The sequence below is a fragment of the Lissotriton vulgaris genome, chromosome 8 (assembly GCF_964263255.1).
Source record: "Lissotriton vulgaris chromosome 8, aLisVul1.2, whole genome shotgun sequence".
Classification (NCBI taxonomy): Eukaryota; Metazoa; Chordata; class Amphibia; order Caudata; family Salamandridae; genus Lissotriton; species Lissotriton vulgaris.
In genome coordinates this window covers 464,524,054-464,545,127 of record NC_141696.1, presented here as the reverse complement: position 1 = coordinate 464,545,127, position 21,074 = coordinate 464,524,054, and the positions used below count along the sequence as shown (strand labels likewise).

The following is a 21,074-nucleotide window of genomic DNA, read 5'->3' as shown; positions in this document are numbered from 1 at the left end:
GTAGAGATGGGCACTTCGCCCGCTCGGTCCTACAGGACTACCTATTCTGAAGTTTGTCTGCAAACCCTCCTCTGGGGATGGTATTGCTTGGGTATCTTTTCAAAGGTACGGAATCTACAGCTAGAAGTGAACAAGTTACTTACACTTACTAACGCCTTATCTGGTAGAAACTAGATCTTGCTGCTAATGCTTTACCTACTCACCTATCTCCCTGCTCTGCGGACTGATTTTTTTATATAGTCACCCTTCTGAGACCCTTTGTGCACTGGTGTGCATCAGCATTCTCCGTGGCTCTGCGCTTCTGGCATGTAAAGTCACTAAAAGAAACTGATGTCAGCATGCTGAGGTGGCGCCTTATTAGGCACTGTGCACATCAATGCCATCTATTGGCAGGCAGGGGTATTGCTCAAGATTTTCGGATCCAATCTGACCCCTGGGAAATATTCTAGGGTGAGGAATCTGCGGGTAAATAGAGTCCCTGATAGGTAAGGCATTACCATAAGTAACTTGTTCTTCAGGGTTTACATTAAAACAATTTATCTCACCCAACTTCTTTCGAAGCTCCCCATCAAGTTCTCCTGTCTTTCCCTCACTTTCGAGGAATTGTTTTCTCACACTGCCTTCACATGTTGTAAAGTACATTTCCTGTGCAAGGAAGGAGACTGCCAATTATCGCCCCTCTGTCTTTGTAGTCTGTCTTTCACTTACACATTCAGTGCAGTCCTGTGGGTTACGCTTGAAGATGTTCAGAAGAAACCAGAGACAGAGAAGGATTGTGCCTTAGAGGACAGCTTAGAGATCTCAAGGTGGAGCACGAGGGAAGAAAGAACAAGAGACTGGTCATAGAGTGTGTAAGTCCACTTCTGAATCTATGCTTTGTCCAAGAAAAGACTCCCAGGAAGTGAGATCTAAGTTAAAGAGGCAAAACAAACACTATTGCCATCATTCAAATTGCTCCTGAAGTCAAATCATTCTTCCATTGCTCCATCCTCAGAGTCCCCAGCAGAGCAAGACTCCTTCTCTACTCCGACTTTACCTTTTCCAGCAAATATGCCAAGGCCGATGATTCCTGCTGCTCATCCTATTCCGGATCCTTTGCCACCTCTGGATCTGCTTTCACAACCATAATTGGAGTACATGAAGATCTCTGATGTGAGAAGTTAGCCTGGCATATGATGCCCACTAGTTCTTGTGGGCACCTTGCACCAGTCTAATCGACCCTTATTGATGGTGGTTGTAAAGTCCACCTTATAGAAAGCTATCCTAGTGTAACATGAACCGGCAGTCTTCAGGCTAAGGCTTCGGTAGGCGAGTTAAGCAAGTTGTTTTACCATATATATAATCCCTTGAATACCAAATGAAAGGACACCACACAATGTATATATCAAATATATATGTATTTAATCTAAACACAACCCCTCTGCACTCTTTATGAGGTCAGAGGTCAAAATACAATACAAGTCACACAGTTAATATACGATAAGTTGCACAGTATACGTTATGCCCTAGGGGCCTCACAAACCATATACTAAGAAAGTGTTATAAGTACCATGTGAGAGTTAGAAGTAGCAGGCCTGGGGCCTGTGGAATCGCTGGGGCTACACTAAACAACCAAAGGTTAGGAAGTAGGAGGCCCACGGGAGACGCGTGTAGTGTCTAAACACAGACACGGGTTACCATTGACTTTCTATGGGAAACAAAGAAGTTGCAAATATGCAATTTAACGACACTTGCGGATGGGCTAGGATGGAACCCTTTTAAACTAGGACTTTTCGAGAGTCAAGACCCACGGGAGCACCGGAGTACTCGTGTTACCTCACAAAGGGAAGCCAGGTGCATAGGTGTCTTTTTGTGTTGTGTTTAGTCGTTGTTTTCTATGGAGAGCTGCAAAGAAGTGCTGCAGGCGACCAGAGAAAAAGTGTCCGGGTGGATCCAAGGGTGGATCGGTGATGTGAAGAACCTGAAAGCAGAGGGAACAGAGTCTGGGTCACTAGCCAGTGACCAGGTAGGTACCAGGAAGGAACCAGGCGATGTCGGGTGCTTGAAGGTGAAGGTGAGTTTGTCTCTTCAGCCACGAGGTTCAGGAGGCATCGACGATGACCAGGAGCTGGATTTGAGCTGTCCCAGGATGGATCTAGATGACTGCGGTGCCGGTATCCGGATTGGACCCAACAAGCCTTGGCAACCGCAACCCACGCAGGATGTCGAGATTGGCTCTGTTGCAGACCAGCAAGGTCTGTGGCGCTCCTTCTTTTCAGGGAAGCTGGAGCAAGCCTGGAGCAACCAGGGAAGCAAAGTAAATTCAAGATGGCGTCTTCAGGGGGCTCACTAGCCAACGGGCCAGGAACCGGGAAGACGCGTCAAGCTCAAATGCAGAGGCGGGGCCCACGGGACACTTGTGGAGTGTGGGGGCCTGGGCTTTGGTGCAAATGGTGCTCGGGGCTGGAGCTTCTCGTACCCCAATGCACAACTTACTGAGGCTTCAGGAAAGGAGTGCAGGTAGCAAAATGCGGGATGTCCAAGATGTCCGGTCCCACGTCTCTTATGTCCGCCACGGGTCTCAGCTTTGCTGTGGATGTGGATCGGGGTCAGAGAAGTCTGGAAGTCCAGTTCTTGAGTCGCAGAGTCTATGGGTTCCGACAGAAGCCTTGAAACTGCAGACCCGCGAAGTTGCTGTTGGTGCCTGTTTGCACAGGGTGGTCACTCCTTGACCACAAGGGAGATGTCTTCCGTCTTCCAGTCAGAATGGAATGTCGAAGGTCCAAGATATGTCTTTCAAAGATTCGTCCAGGATAATCTAAAGTCCTGGGGACACAGCTCCTATACTTATACTAAGGATGGGGGCTGGATTACCTGACTAGGTCCCTCCTATGGGTGGACCTGAGAAGGGGGTGTTTACACCCCTTTCCCTTTGTCCAGTTTTGCGCCAGAGCAGGGCTGGAGTGCCCCAGCAACTGGTTTGAACCTGGCTATGCATGGAGCACCTTGTGTGCCCCAGGCAGTGTCTAGATGCATTCACTGAATGCAGCCCTCCCTGCCCCAATACACAAAACCCCTGTCTGGGGAGGTGCCAGCACCTCCTTGGACAGGTAACCTATTGCCCAGGCCTCCCCTGCCGGAGTTTCGTCCAGCAACAGGAGGTCAGACTCGTGTCTGTGGCAGCAGCATCCATTTTGTGATGCTGAGGTTCTTTTTAACTCTAACCGGGTAAAGCAGTAACTTGCATGTCTTTTCCCTCTAGAAGGGTGGAATGCTACCCCCGCCGCCAGAATTGGCTGGGGGTAGTATTCCAAAGTGTTAGAACACCTTACACAACATGTTTTGATAAAGCCAAACCAAAATTAGCATTAACCGCGAGGATTATAATGCACTTACGAGAATATGTAATGGCTATATCATAGAACAGCTATAAGGAGATGGTTCCGAAAGCTGCAGAGGGGCTCAGCTCATGCTAGGGCACCCTCTCACATAAAACCAAGAACTCGGCCTCCATGATTTTCGAGGCCTACCATAGGAGTGGCTTATAGGTGTATATGTGTCTATATGTAAAGGCAGATATAGTTATACTATATCTAAGTAAGGGGTGATTACACCACCTTACCCAGGCTGTGTGAACAGACCTGTGGTGTCAGTTTGGAAGGCAAACCAGGGGTGGCACAATACATGTTGCAGTCCCTGGTAGGCCTAAGGTGCACCTATGCCCTGGGTACCTATTGTACATTATACAGGGGCTAAGGGTGACCCAGTAACCAATCGGGTATGTACCTAAAGTACATGGAGTCCTTTGTATAGAGAAAGCAGATCATGAATCATGAATTGCAAAAAGACTTATCAATCAGCTTTGGTAATAAATACAGTATGCAGGCTGATTGGTCACACAAGTGTGCCCTAGTCTCCGATTACCAGTGTAAAACTGAGAAGCCTGAGTCACAAAAACATTATTCTAAAGGCGTTTGGGGCAAGTATGGCGTGGACAAAAGTGCTGTTGGCTTTGAATATCAAGGCAAAACAGAGAAGCACAAGTTTCAGACAGACTATGTGAAAGGGTTTAGAGCTAAGTTTGGCATGCAAATAGACAACACAAGTGTGCCCTTTGATGGGATCACCAAGAGAAAATGCAGTTGCGCGAGTCTCAAAAAGGTCACTCATATGGTTTTAATTGGATGTTTTGTGTACAGAAAGATCGAATGGACAAGAATGCACTAAGTTTTGAAGACCTAGACAAACCTTCCTCGACATATCTGAGAACCCAGTCTAAAGGCTGTGTGCAACAAAACAAGCAACCACAGGGCAAACTTCAAAAGTATTGCGAAGGAGAATGAAGCTAAGAACCAAAATAAGGCAGAAGCAAAAAGAGCTCAGAGGATGGCAAAGGAACTGACCGGAGCAAGAAGAGGCCAGAAGGAAACTTGAGGATAAAGCAAAGAAGGAAACTTCTCCTCAACCACCTGTGCCTCAAAATGGGTAGGAGTAGAGTCCTCCAAGCCCTGCCATTCATCAGGGTGAAAATAACGATGGATTAAACCCAGATCTGTGCCTGGGGGTGAGTGTTTGACAATGTTCAGCATTCTGTCCAGCATCTTTTTGTGTTTTGCATTTTCACCCGAAGTTGGGAAGGGTATGCCCAGACTTGAGTCCCGTGCTCACTACGCAACTGGAGTCAAGCTATCCTGGCTGATGAGGCCTGAAATCCCGAAACCAGTCCTAGGATGCTTGATTCCGGTCCAGGGAAGACATGGCCTGGCAGTTTGCTTTGGACTGTTCCCATGAGGCACAGGGTCAAGACTGATTTGCATATGGCTATGTCTGAACTTGGGTGGCGTGGTGAGCAAAATAACGATGGATTAAACATAGATCTGTGACTGGGGGTGAGTGTTTGACAATGTTCAGCATTCCGTCCATCTTTTTGAATATAAATATGAGACAGAGCCTAGTGTCAAGAGCTCGAGTAAAGTCCAACAAAAGGAACAAGAGCAAGTTTATGGAGCTGAGAAATCTGACTACCAGGAGGCGATAAGCCTGAGCGAATCCACGGGGTCTGAGGCTACGAAGTGGCTGGAGTTGTAGGAAGTTACCCTGTTGAAGAAAACACGTGTGCTGGATATGAAAGTGACCTTGGAATAACTGCAATCGCCCTGTACGACTATCTGGCTGCCAAAGATGAGATTTCATTCAACCCAGATGATATCATACCAAACATTGAAATGATTGATGTCCCTTGGTGGACAGGAGTGTGTAAGGACTAATACGGCCTCCTCTCCACCAACTATGTGGAGCTTAGACAGTAGTGAAGATTGCACCCTAGTTCTGCCTTAATGCCATTTTCTGTGGAGCAGATTTCTTAAACTAAATATCATGCAGTTTTTGTAAACTGCTTTTATATTTGACTTATTCATCTAAGATATTTCTGCTGCAAGTTTGCTTCATATAATTGCTTGCATTTTACCATCGAAGACAGACTTGCACTTGAAAAAAACTATGCAAAGTCAGTTAGGGTTCCTGTTCCCATTTTAGACGCTACGTTGAACAAAAATCAAAGAAGTGTCTCCTTCAGGGGACAGAGTGACTACCATTTTGAAGAAAAGACAACTTCTATTGCAAATTCTTTCTCCTCCCTCTGTGCCTGCATATAAGTTATAATCCAAGTTGGAATCATTGGCATTGTGGACTTATCTAGTGCCTAATCTACATCTCTTCATGAGACCGCTGTAACTCTCTCCTTTTACATTGATCGTACAAAAGACCACTGGGTAGAAGAACAACTCTATTGCATTCAGAGGAGCGATAAAAGGCAGAGCAGTACAGAAGAGAACCATCTCGCGATGGGTTGGACTTTTCAATGAAATCTGCTACACGCGAGCTAAGAAGCAGCCCCCCATGAGGGTGTGTGCCCATCCCTTCCCACCAAGCCAAAGTCTGTACTACTGCATTAGCACTGGGTGTACTTTTCCAAGGTATCTCCCAATCAGCTATGTGGGTGTCCCTTTCACACATTTACAAAGCACTTCTGTTTGGGCAGTCAGGTCTGTCATGATGGGTATTTTGTCGGTTCAATTCACCAGAATTTCCCCGTTTGAGACAGTTTACTGACCACCACCGGGTTGACCTTGGGAGAGGTATTGCGTGGGTATCTGTAATAAGTCAAGGAATCTGTGGATTGAAGTCTCTATCAGAAGAACAAGTTACTTACCTTCGGTAACGCTTTTTCTGGTAGAGAGACTATCTAACCCCAGATTCCTCACCGACCCTTACATCCTCCCCATTGTGCCAACTGGCTTTTCACCCTAACTAAATTCATTAATGGAATGCTTTTTCACTATATTCCTACCTGCCCTTTGAGATCCCCTCTAATCTACACCTGCTGACTCTTCCTCGCTTCAAGAAAGTGAGAACAGGGGATAAGTATTTTTCCAACTTAGCTTCTAAACTTTGGAACTCTCTCCCCCTGTAGCTTGAACTCTCTCTCCCTGTTATGTTGGTACATGTTATCCCCTCTAAGCACCAGAAACACTTTGGTGAAAGTGTGCTGTATAAACCTGTATGTGTATAACATAGCATCATGTTAGATTCAGCACATTGGTCAAACAGTCATTCCGACGTTGTGCTGCGTTTTTTGCGTGTAAATAGTCACAAAAGAAACTTATGTCAGAGTGCTGGAGCGCCGCCTGTATAGGCACTGCACACATCACTTCCAGTGCAGAGCCGATCAACGCCACCTACCGGTGTGCAGAGGTTCTGCTCAAGATTTTCCAAATTCAGTCTGATGCCTGGGTTATATTAGAAGGAGAAGAATCTGCGGTTAGATGGTCTCTACCAGGAAAAGCATTGATTAATGTAAATAACTTGTACTTTGAGCTAATTCAGCAGGCTTCATTGATGCACCATTACTGAAAGAAAGATTTTCTGGTTGCAATCACTTATGCTTGAAAGATCAGGGTCAGTGATCTGTCCACTGCATCCTCAGTTAAAGTGTATACTGTCGATTAGAATTGGGTAGTTTTTAGAACAAACACACTTGCATATTATTTTTTTCAAGAGTTTTCTCTGTTTTTCATATCGATCTATCCCAGTGTGTTCTTGAGCAGCCCCACCCCAGCAGAAGGAGCAATACACTTATAAGATGTAAGAAGAATGTTAAAGTCTTAGAAAAAAACCAAAGACTTATTCTAATCTACACTTGTCAATTATGGAGCTATCAGTACTTGGATGGTGTCTACTAAATAAACTGCTAAATAGATAGGGTTCTGCGTAGTATACTTTTATTAAAAGGGTAGCACGCCCTTACCTTGTAGACTGAAAGAACATTTTTAGAGAGGTGAAGCAGCTACAGTTGCTTGGTGAGAAACGTTCCCCTTTCTAAAATTTGTAACGCTAGAACGTGGATATTAGTCCCCACATTCAATGTCTTAGAGGAGGACACTAAAGATGACTCTTTGATTGGTGAACAGTAACAAGGTCCTGGTTGGAATGCTTGAATTAGTCTCTCTGGCCACACTCCAGTCCATCATTTTTCACCACTATGGCATTCTGCGAGGGGCGCTGCACCCTTTAACTGACCAATTTGAGGAATCAGACTGGAGAATGTACCTGGGTGATGTCAGTGGTCTGGACACAACCCCTGATACTGGCCTGCTTTCTCCCGCTACCACGGCTATGGAGGAGGGAGATTCCTATGCTGTGGTGGTGAGGAGGGCAGCTGAGATCCTCCTGACAGGTGCTTCTGTCAGTGGCTTCCACATCCAAACCCCTAATGCCATTAAACGAAGCCCTCACGGATGTCATTTGTGCACTTGGTCCAAGCTTACCGCAGGGGCTCCTGTGGAAAGGACTATTGCCCACCGCCACCACCCTGCTCAGTGTGAACCAGCGTTCCTTACCAAACACCCCTTCCCTGAGAGCGTGGTAGTCCAAGCCTCGTTATCAAAAGGTACATTTCCTTCTGCCCCCGATAGGCAATCCAAGAAGCTGCATCATCTTGGGAAGATTATGTTCTCTTCCTCAAGCTTGGCATTGCGGTCGGTGAATACTGCATGCCTCTTGGGCCGATACTCCAATACTATCTGAGATAATGTAGTGCAAGTGCTGCCTCAATGCCCAAAAGAGGCCTGGGACATTCTCTCAAGCATTTGCAGACTGGAGAGACGCAGCCAAATTCACCATACGATGCGGACTGGATACCTCGGGCTCACTGGGAAGAACGATTGCCACGTCAGTAGCTGTTAGACGCTACGCCTGGTTGAGGACTTCTTATTTCTCAGGGGATATCCAGTCTTCCTTGATGGACATGCTCTTTGATGGCACTCGCCTCTTTGGTGACAAGGCAGAGGTCAGAACTTGAGTGTTTCAAGGATTCTCGAGCTACGGACAGATCCTCTTCAGTCTTCTTTTTGTGGCTGCTGAAGGGGTGCCCAGCCAAGTCCTGCCCAGCCACAGAGTCGCACAAACTGTCCAGCCTCTACGTGGCCACGGACGTGGGGCCCAGCATCCTCGTGGGTCATGGAGCCAGCATGTGTGCCACTCCCCCTCACCCCCTGCCGCAGCCTCCACGCCTTTCTTGTCTGGCGTTTCAGGCCCATCAACGGCAAGTTGGAGGCAGGTTCCAAGAATTACAAGTGTCCTTTACTTGATGGCTCTAAAACATTCTTGTGGCAGGTCTTTAGTTGTCTATTAGAATTCCACACACCTGGCTTTCCACTGTGGTAGTGCTTGCCTTTATATCGAATTGATGTTTTCACATTTTTCTATTGGGGAAAGCACTAATGGCAATATGACTGTTAGTGATTAAAAACTAGCCCGGCAAACTTTCTTGCTTATTTAATCAAGTAGATTGTTAAAACCACAACCTTCTGCTTTCTTATTTATTTCACAATTCGTTTGGTTCCAGTCTGTAATACCTTTGGTTCTTAGTGACGTAAAACATTACCCTGAATAGAAAAGGGCCTCTTATTTAGCTGTAAAGGTTAACACTTGTTTTTGTTAATGATCATAAAAAACAATTACATTGTCATTCATGTGTTAGTCATATTCCACTTCTGGTTCTAACTTTAACAACGTATACAAGCTGATTAGTTACAGCAATGCACTGTTTTCTTATTTGTCCCTCCATTATTTCCTATATTTCGAAACACATCCTCACAGGAGCTTGAGATGCCACACAATTAAAATACAAGTATTCACGGTTTGTTTCTTTAATTAACGAATTCCATTATTTTTTAACCACATCTGTGCATGCCTGGTCGTACCCACTTTAGATAAACGTTCCAAGGCTTTTTTTTACTTTTGTGAATATCATATTTTTTCAATACAGTAAACATCAAGTTACTGTCCGATTTTTGATTTTATTTCTTCAAGGCAGTTGTGCCAAAATACATCCTTCGATCTGGGCCACGTAATTTATGAGGAATCTCTCAATTAGTAACTTGGCTTTAATTTGATAATTTTAGAAATATTGACGTGTTTTCATTGTTAAATAACTTTCTCGTTGTATTCCTCACAATTTCTCTTTTATATCTAGTTTCATAATTATTTTATCCATTTTACACTACATTCAGTACTCGATTCAAAGTGATTAAAATGCCGTTAACCGTTTCATTGTATTTCCCCATCTTAAGTTTTAGCAGTGACGGTTAAATTAATATGTTTGCCGAAGTAAACTGTAAATAATGTGTGTATTCTCTCACCAACCTGTAGGTGTTGCCATTTGCATACAAGCATGCATTGGTAAATAAAATGTACGGTAGAGGCCTCAAGTTTGCAACAAAGCTCGCAGAAGAGAAGCCAACTAAGGAAAACTGGAAAAATTGTATACAGGTATGTAAAACCTCCTGTAAGTCATATAGATTTACTTTTCATACAGCAGTGCTTCAGTAAACGTGTATGCTTTCCTGACTAAATGCTGTAGGTTAGTATTCAGATATTTCTTCAGGGACTGCAATTTTATTTAGTAAACTTAATCGATCTTTTTAAGAGGATAGTTTTTATGTAATTCTGTCCCTAAATCTTAAAGCATCGTGGATTTCCAAGAGGACCTTCATAATTTACATATGCTGTAGGTCAGTTCTTCATGCATTTAAGTTTCTGTTATCTTCGTATATCAGCTCTTACTTGGAAGTTTCAACCATTTGACCATATTAGTTCACCATCTGACCCTGTTGGGACAGAAAAGTCCTCTATATGGTAATTAATGCATACCCCTGCCTTGAGGTCCCAACTGTACTGTTGTTGGAATCCCAAATGCTGATGTTTGTTTTCATAGGCAAACGCTGTCATGCATGTGTCCCATGAAATAGGCCTGTCTCACGAAAGGCAGTCTTGTTGGACTGAGATGGGAGTCCAAAGCACTATCTTCATAGTGGTGAAAGGCTACTTCCTTCACCAGGAGTTGAGCAGTATGAGCACAGTGGTGACAGCATACCTTGTAGTGATCAGTAGGATTAAAATAGTCCTTTTTACCCTGTACCAGTGCAGGCTTCCTCACCTTTTTAATGTTCCACTCTTGTGTGCTTATCTCACCTTTGGGCTACATCAGTAAGCTGTACAGTACTGGTGAATCTGCACTGGTTGTATGTGTGCCCAAGTGTATAGAACAGTGTTAAATTAGTACCATGCACGGAGTGCATGTATTGGGTGTATGAGTGCCTGCGAGAATCATGAGAGATGACGTGTTGTGATTACATGTACTTGGTTATGTTCCTGCAAGACGTGCAATACATGAAGGGTGTAGTGTTGTGCAACGCTTGCAATGTGAATGTGTGTTTCTGCAAGTGACAATACAGAAAGGCTACAGTACTGAACAGTAAGTTCAGAGTGAATATGTGTGTTGAATGTATTTGTGCCTGGAGTGGTACAATACATGAAGGTAACAGTATAAGCATGAAGCACACACACTGTCCAGCACTTAAGTGCAAGTGTACCTGTAATGGTACAATGCATAGAAGACCCTGGGTTCCCTTATGGGAAGCCCAGGTCTGTAGCAGGGTTTCCGTTCTCCCACAGAACTGTGCACAGAGATCTAGAACCTCGGTGAGTTAGGGTGACCCAAAACTCACCTTTGTTTCAGAAATCCCCTTACCAAGCTAGCTACAGTGTCTCATCGGCAGTAATAACTTACCAATGACTTAGACAATCCAGAACATGAACTTAGAATACCTCAGGTATCGTGGAACACATGAACACTCATTCGTTATATAATCATTACAAACCGAAACTGGGAGGCAGAGAACACACGTGCAAGTTTGAAATGTTTATTTTTCAATGCAACATTCTCAAACGCAGTATCTTATATAATATCAACATACATATTATAAAAATCAGAGTTAGCAGCATAGTCACTAATCCATAATAAGCAAAAGGTGATAGCATGTTATGATGCAAAGATCTATAGAATTCTGTATCACCTATATTTCGCGCACCCTAATTAGCATATTATATTATATCTAAGAAGGTCTCATCTGGGTTCTTAGCAGGGCGGACCCATACCTCTAATTCTCAGTAGGAGGAGATCACATCAACCGCTACCAGCTCTCAGCATGCGAAGCATCAAGTGTGTTGATTCATTCCCTGTAACTGTATCTTAAACCCGCGTAGAGCCCAATATTGGCAACAACATTATTTGTGTTATGACTAACGTGGTGCGAGGATCAGGCCTTCAGCAATCTTGTGTTATGTTATTCTTAGAGTGTGCAGTTCTCAGTGTGCAGACAGTTGTACCGAGTGTACCATGCACGACTGATACCAGCGCAATAACATATTATTCTCAAATAAATCACATCTTTCGTCTAGGTTAGAAGCTACAATAACAATTAGGTGTCGTGTGCAAACCGAAGCAGAAAGAAAATATGGCGTTTAAACATTTAATAAGCTCATGCTAACTTAACACAATATATAGAAACGTAGTAACCATATGACAGGTCTGCCTGGGGAAGATATTGGGAGGTACAGGAATTCCCTCATACAGATTTGTGTATTGCCTAATACTTGTGAGATGGGTGCGGACACTCTGGATAAGGGAGTGTTAGATTTGGGGGTCTTTAGTTGGCTTGGCAGAGGTAGGTACCTTTGACCAAATATGGACCCTTGCGTCTAGTCAGAGTAAGGGGCTACACTTCTAAGATAACCCCTGCTCACCCGCTTGGTAGCTTGGCACGAGCAGACAGGCTTATCTCGGAGGCAGTGTGTTAAGCATTTGTGAACACATACAGTAATATAATGACAGCACTACAGAGGGACACTACACAGGTTGTATATCAAAAATAAGTATTCTTTATATAGGCTTAACACAAGACCACAAATGACAAAAATCCACAATACTGTACTTTAGAATGGTAGAAATAGCTTAGTTCACTTTAGATGGTAAATGCGACTCTTTACATTTAATGTACCTTTGGATACGTAACGCTATACAAACTAAAGTGTTGCAGGAAAGGTGATGCTTCGGTTCCCTACACTCAAGAACGGGGATGCTTTGGTTCCTTACTCTGGGGGAGGTGATGTGTCGGTTCCCTACTGCTGCGTAGAGGACGGTGATGCTTCGGTTCCTTACCGGAGGGGAGGTGATGTGTCGGTTCTTCTCTTCTTGGGGAAGCGATGCGTCTGTTGCTTACTGCGCTTCTGTGGCGATGCGACCCGCCGCGATGCGATAAGGATCCGGTGCAATGCAACAAAAATTGCTTCATCTTCTTGATGCGACGACAAAGGGGCGATGCGTGCGCGCCTGACAGCTGTGCAGTGACTCGGCGTATCTTCTCCCTGCGACACTCTTCTCCGGTGATGTAATAGCTTCACTGGCGGCACCCCTACTTAGTGATGCGACGACACCGGCTGCGGCGGCGACACTTCTCCGGTCATGCGTGGGGCTTCGGTGATGCGATGTGACAGCGGCGTCACCCTTACTCAGTGATGCAACGACAACAGGTGCGGCAGTGATAAGCTTCTTCTCCCTGAGTCGCACTTCCAGCTCCCTGCGAAACAGTCTTCCAGAAGGCCCAGCACAAGTGTAGGCACTTGAAATTCCCAGTAAGGGAACTCAGAGGAGCTGGTTGGTGAATTGTGTTATTCCTGAGACTTCAGCAGGAGGCAAGCTCAATTTTCAAACTCTTGGAGATCTTCTACAAGATGATGAAAGTTGCACAAAGTCCTTTCTCCTTTCTTTGGCAGTCAGGCAATGACTGCAGCCAATCCCCCAAACAGCACTCCGCTTAGGGATAGTCTTGTCCTTCAGTTTCTCTCTGGTTCCTCTCCTCAGCTAAGGTTCTTCTTGTTTCGCAGAACTGATCTAAAGTCATAGGGTCAGTGCCCCAATATTTATACTACTCTTTGTTCTCTGAAGACAGAGAGTGTCTGTACCTAGTCCAAACCAGTTCTGGTCAGTCCTGGAGCACTTTGTTTACAGGACTCCTTCTCTCCTTTGACAGTGTGGGCCAGGGACATCAGACACACCACAGGAGGTGAAGCCAGCATTGTGAAAGGCAGGCACAACCCTATTAATGTCTCAGGTGCTCCCCTCCCACCACTTTACATGCAGATGGGTCTATTCAGCCCTGTGCTGACTCACCCTGTCTCCTGGAATCCCCCTGTCACTCAAACTCCAGACGAGGAATACACAACCTAGCAGAGGCAGGCTTGGATGGTTAGGCAAGAAAATACCTACTTTCTAAAAGTGGTATTTTCAAACACAGAATGTTAAAACCAACTTCACTAAAAGAGGTATTTTATCCTTCTGAGTTCGGGCATACTAAACTTGAATTTCTGCCTAGTTCCCGGAGTCAGTTTGGATTATAGGATGTTATAATCAAACTGCCCATTCTGGCCTATGGGGGACAGGTAGCCTTGCAATAGTGAAATACGAAAATGGCTGTAATTCACTATTAGTACATGCCACACACATCAGGGCATGGCCTATCTTTTACCTACAGTGCACCCTGCCCTTGGGCCTTCCATAGGGGTGACTAATATGCAGAAAAGGGAAAGTTTAGGGGCTGGCAAGTGGGTGCACTTGCCAGTCAGCGTGGTGTACCAGACTGCACACAGGTTCTGCAATGGCAGACCTGAGACACACTTTTACAGGCTGCTTCTGTGGGTGGCACAACCTGTGCTGCAAGTCCACCAGCAGAATTTGATTTACAGGCCCTGGGCACCTGCAGTTCTCTGTACTAGGGTCTGACAAGTAAACCAAACCAGACAATCATGGAGTCAATAATTCTTAAATCAATGTAACAGAGAGCATATGCACTTTTGCCCTGATCAGCAGTGGTCAAGTTCCCAGAGTCATAAAACAGCCAACAAACGGTCAGAAAAATACAGGAGGAAGGCAAAAAGTTCAGGGATGACCCTGCAAAAAGGGCTAAGTCCAACAGGGAGGGAGAAACTCCCACTGTTCACTTCAAATGGTACTCTTGTATTCAGTGAGAGATTACAAGGAAGGTGCCTGGAAACATCTAAGGAGGGAAATGGGGCTGATTAGAATTAGAAAAGCCCCAACTTTCCAATTAAAATTAATTTGATTATGTTTTAGATTTGTTTCTGAATATTTTAGCATTTTTGTATGTGTAACCCAAGAGTACCAGTAGCAGCAGCCTCACTAACCCAGTAAGTCACATATTCTGCTCATTGAAACTGCGAGTTGATGGCAGATTTTCTTCATTGGTTCCCTTGAGTCCTTTCCATGAGTAGAAGTGTGATTTATTTAACTATCTGCTAGAAGTTGCACAACAATTATTAATTTCATAAAACATTTCAGGCTTTCAAAACAAGGTCTCATGCATGTGAGATGTGAACAGAGAGATGACTAATATGCGCAAAATAGCTTATTGTATTTACACCATTCTTACGTCAATCTTACCCACCCAGTCCTTGCTCCCTTTCGTGTATGTGCACGCGGCACACCACACACTGTTAGATTAAAGGCTGGGGAAGGGAGATAACATTCACCATGGGATTTGTAACGACATTCCTGTGAGTCCTAAGAGACTTAACGTAATGAAAGGCTTCCTGTTAACTCATTTCTACATTAAAGAAATTGGTGACAAGGATGGGATCCTAAATTAAGCACTTTGGCTACTGCTCACCGCTCCTCATAGCACTGTTTTTCCACGCTCTGTTTCAGTGGTTTGTGAAGTACTTAAAATTGCTTCAGGATCTACATAGTATAGTTGTATTTATGGTGGGTTAAAATATGAACATCTTAGGATGGTTAGAATAGCAGACCAGAATGGTAATAAACCCAATTCAACCTCCACATCTGTTCTTCATCATGAAAGATGAATTGTGAACCGTTCTTGAACAATATAAAGCAGTGTTCAGCAAGTAATGTTGATGTCTGAAAGATTTCAATCATGACATAAAATTAAAAACAAATTCTTGTCTAGTCAAACATACCATTGTCAGCATGCATAGAAGTTAAGACTATAGTCAAGGAATGGTGCAACAATGGAGTGATAGATTCAATCAGTGCTTCAGAATGATTATCTCCTACTGTGATAGCAAGAAAGAGCTATTAGCCTTGTTAATGTTTTTTAGCCTTTTATATTACAGTATTTCAATGCTTTTTGCGTTATGAGTACTAACACACCTGCCAAATTAATATCAAGTTATGCAACCATGTGGGTCATCCAAAAAGTAACTCTCAATAACATCTTTGAAAAAGGATCGGTCTCATTATGTCTGAGGGCAATGATCTTAAATTCTACAAACCAGGCAAATAGTAACTAAACATATACAAAGCGGTCTTTCCTTAAAGCGTGGCAAAACAAATAGTCTGTGCCTAAGGAGAAGTGTGCTACCTACGAGGATGAGGCGGCAATGATATTCTTTATGGTGGAATAGCGCACTCTCATATTTGGACCGCAAGATGGCTATATGGGCTCTCCTGCCTCCAGAATAAGCAAAAAGAAATTATCTTTGATTACCTTAAACAGAACTGGAATTTTCCATGTAATCGTTGGAAAAGGTGTTATGCTTCAGGGTTTTTTTTATTACATACTTGTTAAAGTAGGCAACCACAACAAAGCACGTGCTTTCAGATTTTGCCGACTGAATCTCTGGTATATTATATTTTAAATGAATTTAAACTCCGATAACACCTGACGATGTGTTCAATAAATTCCTTGTTGTGGAACAAGTGAGAAGAAAATGTACCTTATGCTTTCTTAAGTTTTCCTGCATGTTTCTCCTGCACACATAAAGCCGCTTTCTGATGCTAGGGTGAGTTAGCTGGGGTTAAGATGGGGCGATTGGAAGGGCGAAAGAGGCAACAGGAGACTCAGGACGATGCGATTGAAAGCACGAGCACTCGTATGGAGAGTAGCTCCTAATACGAGAGCAGTTGATGGACATGAGTACTTGGTCCATGCTCTGGGGAAGGGCTAAACACAAGAAAAGACATGACGCATGCAGGCCATGGACAAATGGGGACAAAGCATATGAGCGTGATAATGGACCAAGCAAATGGTAAGCCTGTGGGTGGGCCGAAACCCTAGATTGAAAACCTGTCTCTTCGAGACAGTGCATGCACTGTCAAGCCGAGACTTTAAAAAAGTGGCTCGATCCGTTTAGGCAAAGACCTTCGCCAATTCAACCAGAATGTAGTGGCAGATTGCCAACTACTACCATTAATAATTGAGATGGTGATGATGACATGGAACCAGTGTACACCAATAAAAGAAGCTATTGCCATTTTTAAAAAAAGCTGAACTTTCTAAACCTCCAGCACAAATATTGTATCCTTGCTAAACAAAGAACATTTGCAGTGGCACTTTGGACAAGTAGTATATCCCAAATATTAGGTGATGAGTCTCTTTTGCATGTAATGAAAGAGCTGTTTGGGAACATAGGAATGATGGCACATTTTTATTCTGAAATCTCTGTGCTCCTAATGTAAGTTGCATTAGTGCTTGTTTTAGTTTTCTGTAATCTGTCTTATTAGTAAAAACTTAATAAACATAGCTTATGTAGCTAATTTGGCGTCTTTCGTAACATCCCCAATGATCTTGACTCCAACCTGACTGATCCTGCTACAAGGACTCTTAACGCACTGGTGTGATGAGGAATTGATGTACTGTATGTTAATGATGCAATGGATATATTTCCTATTTAATCCTTGATCAATAAATAATTGCCAACTATAAAAACTGCATGTCAAAGATTTTCAGGGCATCCGGTTTGAGGAAGATTATATGAACTCCACAGTAGAAGTTACGTAAAATAGCAAACCCTATTTTATAAATTAGAGCACCAGTAAATTGCATATGGCTAATGTGAAGAATTCTAGGTGATATTATGTATTTATTTTTGTCCTCATTCTGCCAACTCTCTTGTTGGGTGGCTCTTATCCCTTTTAGTCGCCCTGGGAAAGGAATTGAGGGCACGTCCACACAAGTATTCTGCTGTTTCCATTCCATCGCCTTTACGATAGGGACCCAACATAAGAGGAGAGGCAGAGACCTACAGCAAGTTTGGCTTAATCATCGGACCAGTTCGCCTTCTCTCTCCATTCAACCAACATTGACCAAATCTTATCTTGGCTCCTTGGGTCACACTACATATCTGACTTGCTCGCAGATATAATGCTTTTAAGGCACTCAGAAAAGATGACGCACTTTTGGTTTTCCATAACCTACAGATCTCTTGCCTCGCCAACAAAACAACATAAAAAATAAACTTGGAGGCAGCTGAATTTAGCAGCACAGTCTCATCTTGATGTAGCCCAAAAAATGCGAGGCACAGGCATACCTTGATCTGTTTACCAGTCACCTCACCCAAAAAGTCACATATCGAAATCCAATAAGATGCAATGTTCGGACACTGCAAGAACAAATGTAGATCATTTGCAGATGGGAGCAAACACCTTGGGCAGTTATAATTGTTACCTGTGAACTTTGATAATTTCGCTGGAGACCAATAAGCCCTATGGGTGGTAAAAAGATGATTACGTTTGAGTGAAGCAGGTTGCACCACCGTATGTAAGATAGAAAAGAAATCAAACCAGATTTACTTCACATTGCAGTCCCCAAGCTCATCTGCCCATTGGTTGGAAATTTCTTTAATAATCTTCTCATCCACCACCAAGAAAACCCAATTCCAATAAGAGACTTCCTTTACCCATCAATCAGTTCTCATTATCTGGTCCAGCTCTGAATCCTCTTTCCTACCCAGTCCTGTGTTGCCCACCATGAACATAATTGATAATACTTAAATCCCGTCAGGTGTCCCCTGTTACAGTTGCTTAGCAATTCACAGCTCATTAGGCTTGAACCCGCTTTAAGGTCTGCCCAGAAGTATAGCCTCCCCGGTTTTAGAGGCTGACAAAGTTGATCTCTCAAACATTCCGAGGTACCTGGGCATTCCCAAATTGGAGCCCGTGTTGAGTAATATGGAACACCCAACCTTTTCTGCAGATAAACCCACGTTCTTGAGGCAGACCTCAGAATCTTCAACATCACTTTTTTGAAAATGTTCTGATCTCCGTATTTAAAAGAAGTGATGCTGAACCTGAGGAACATCCGCTAACATTGCTTCAAACAGCAGACCTATGGAGGACCCATTTACCTTATTTGCGAGCGTACGAAAATTCTTAAAGTGGAAAGCATAACAATACACCAGTAGATCAGGTAACACCAAGCCTCCATGCTCCTCCTCAGCTTTTTCCAAGCTATCCTCGGGCCCTTTGAGGCCCATATAAAACTCTTGATTTTCCCCTGTAACTTGGCTTTGTCCTCTTTTTGAAAAGTCAAAGGAACCGAGTTAAAAAGCAAATACATTTTGGGGAGGATAATCCTTTTTAGAAGATTCACCTGACCATAGGTGTTTAGAGGTAGGTTGGCCCATATTACCAACAGATTAGCTATTTCCTGCCTGATTTTCTTCAGTTTGTTATGGGGATATCTTCTCATTTCTGTGTTATCAATACTCTTAGATAGCGCATTTGAGTTTTGGCCCCCAGACTCCTCATACTCTGATTCCACTCCATTATTTCATTTTTTTCCGCATTTACCTTATATCCTGAGATTGATACAAAACTCCCTGCCGTCTCCATCAGATTAGGGATAGCATCATGCAGATTAATAGTATACACGATCAGATCTTCTGCATATAGAGCTAGTTTAGCCTTAACCCCCCCGGACTTAAAAGGTATGATCTTCCTTGATCAAATTAGCAAAAGGCTCTATATACAGATCGAAAAGGAGAGGGGAAAGGGGGCAACCTTGTCTGGTGCCCCTTAAAAAATAAAACCAGTCTGACAATTCACCGTTAACCAGTACCTTAGCTCTAGGAATAATACAGATTTTGTACAGTCCTAACCATATTCTGCGGGTAGCCTTAGCTACTCCACGTTTCCCATAAATATGCCCAATGCACTTGATCAAAAGCCTTGGCTGCATCCACTACTACTATGGTCAAGGGTAAAATCTGGACCTCTGGCAGATCTATAACCCCCATCATCAAAAGCGTAAGATCATTTAGCTGTCTCCCAGGGATAAAACCTTTTTAGTCAGAGTGGTGTGTGAATCTAGATGTCTGAGAAGTAAAACTTCCAGGAATTACGTTTAATTTATGTTTTTCTTTTCATACAGGTTATGAAATATCTTGGGTGGTCTCACTGCGCATCATTTTCTGAAAATTGGCTTCCAGTGATGTACCCTCCAGATTACTGTATTTTCTAAACGTCTAAATATGCCATAACTGAAACATTTTTATGCTGAAGTTATAAAACAGAAAGAAAAACGTTTTGGTTTTTTACTTTTTTTTTTTTTATAAAGCATGTTTAGATTCATTGAAGGAAACTGGTTATTAAATTGTGCCGTATTTATCAGGGTTTGCAAAGGAGTCTGGTCTGACTTGTTAAAACTATGGTGGGGAGAGATACTTGCATGTATTGTAGATTGATTACTGTAACTTTTAACTTCAAACCTATGAAAGTTCTGAATTTTACATGCCAGAGAGCTTCAACTTGTTTTATATTACAATTATGTGAAAGCCTTAATGTAAGCTATGTCCACAGTAGCGAGCATACTTTATTTATTAGACAAAAAGCAATGAAATGCTGTTATCTGCATTATTGTTTACATTTTGAATTCATCAATCGAGAAATCTGTGTTCAGTATTTTCAGTCATTGAAGCCTATGTGCTTTTATAAATCTTGACCTGAGATTTATTTCAGGTTAATCATTTTAAATACACCTATTTAACGTTACTAAGGTTATTATACTTTTACAAATGCAGGTATACAGTATAACTCTTCTTAATCAGGTATTGTAAAGTTAGAGGACATTGTTTTTACATAACTGATGGAAAATACAATAAATGTGCTAATAAATTAAATGCACTCTGATACCTTAAACATTTCTTTTATATAATTAATAAAAATGAATATTGAAGAGCCATAAAGTTATGTTTACTTTTTCAAAGTGTATGTAGTCCATGATTGTTACCAGTAAACTGTTTTATTTGGTTTAGTGTATTTCAGAACATGTAGTAAGACTGGTATAAGAGTTGAGTATGCCTTCTGAGATGTTTGGGTTATACTGATAATATTTTGTTTGTGCATGATATCTTAGATTGAGTTATTGTATTCCTAGAGTATGTCGCTACCGTTATTTCCAGATCTCTCAATTACACATTTCAGGCTCCAAAAAGACGTAGACCTTCACTTTCCTTATACCGAGCATCTCTCTGTTGGAGGATAGTTCCACAAATCATCTTGAAGAGTGGCACATCATAGTAAATGACAAATGGATGCTGTGTATTGCGTAACATAGGCAGGTTCTTTGGATCATTACAACAATGTAGCACTGTTGAGTCCCATGAAAACAGTATTCCATTTTCAGCTGGATTGTTTACAAAAAGAAACAACCATACTCATGTAAAAATAAACTGTGTAGCCTGTACCACATTCACATGGAGTGAAACATATCTACTTGTTCAAAAGAAAGGTCCAAATCAGAGTTCATGCATATTTCAGACCTTAGGATTTCCAACAAATGAAAATAGGGTGAACTTTGGCATGTTCGCACTTCACCAAATATGCAGACCACGCAGAATTCAGTGTAACTGCAAGCCACACATTTCCACGTTCCAAT

The 21,074-nt window shown here is 42.8% G+C and overlaps 1 protein-coding gene and 1 pseudogene across 4 annotated transcripts in view; both read left to right on the top strand.

Moving 5' to 3' along the window:
* Positions 1-20,382, top strand: part of TPP2 (tripeptidyl peptidase 2) — a 656,253-nt gene extending 635,871 nt beyond the window's left edge. For all 4 annotated transcript variants that reach the window (XM_086934242.1, XM_086934243.1, XM_086934239.1 and 1 more), the window contains 2 exons: positions 9,691-9,810; positions 19,569-20,382. In XM_086934242.1, the coding sequence (XP_086790368.1) occupies positions 9,691-9,810; positions 19,569-19,658 (210 nt within the window). In that variant the 3' untranslated portion in view covers positions 19,659-20,382. The remainder of the gene's footprint in view (positions 1-9,690; positions 9,811-19,568) is intronic.
* Positions 3,805-5,288, top strand: LOC147697181 (src substrate cortactin-like; annotated as a pseudogene).
* Positions 20,383-21,074: the final 692 nt, after the last annotated feature.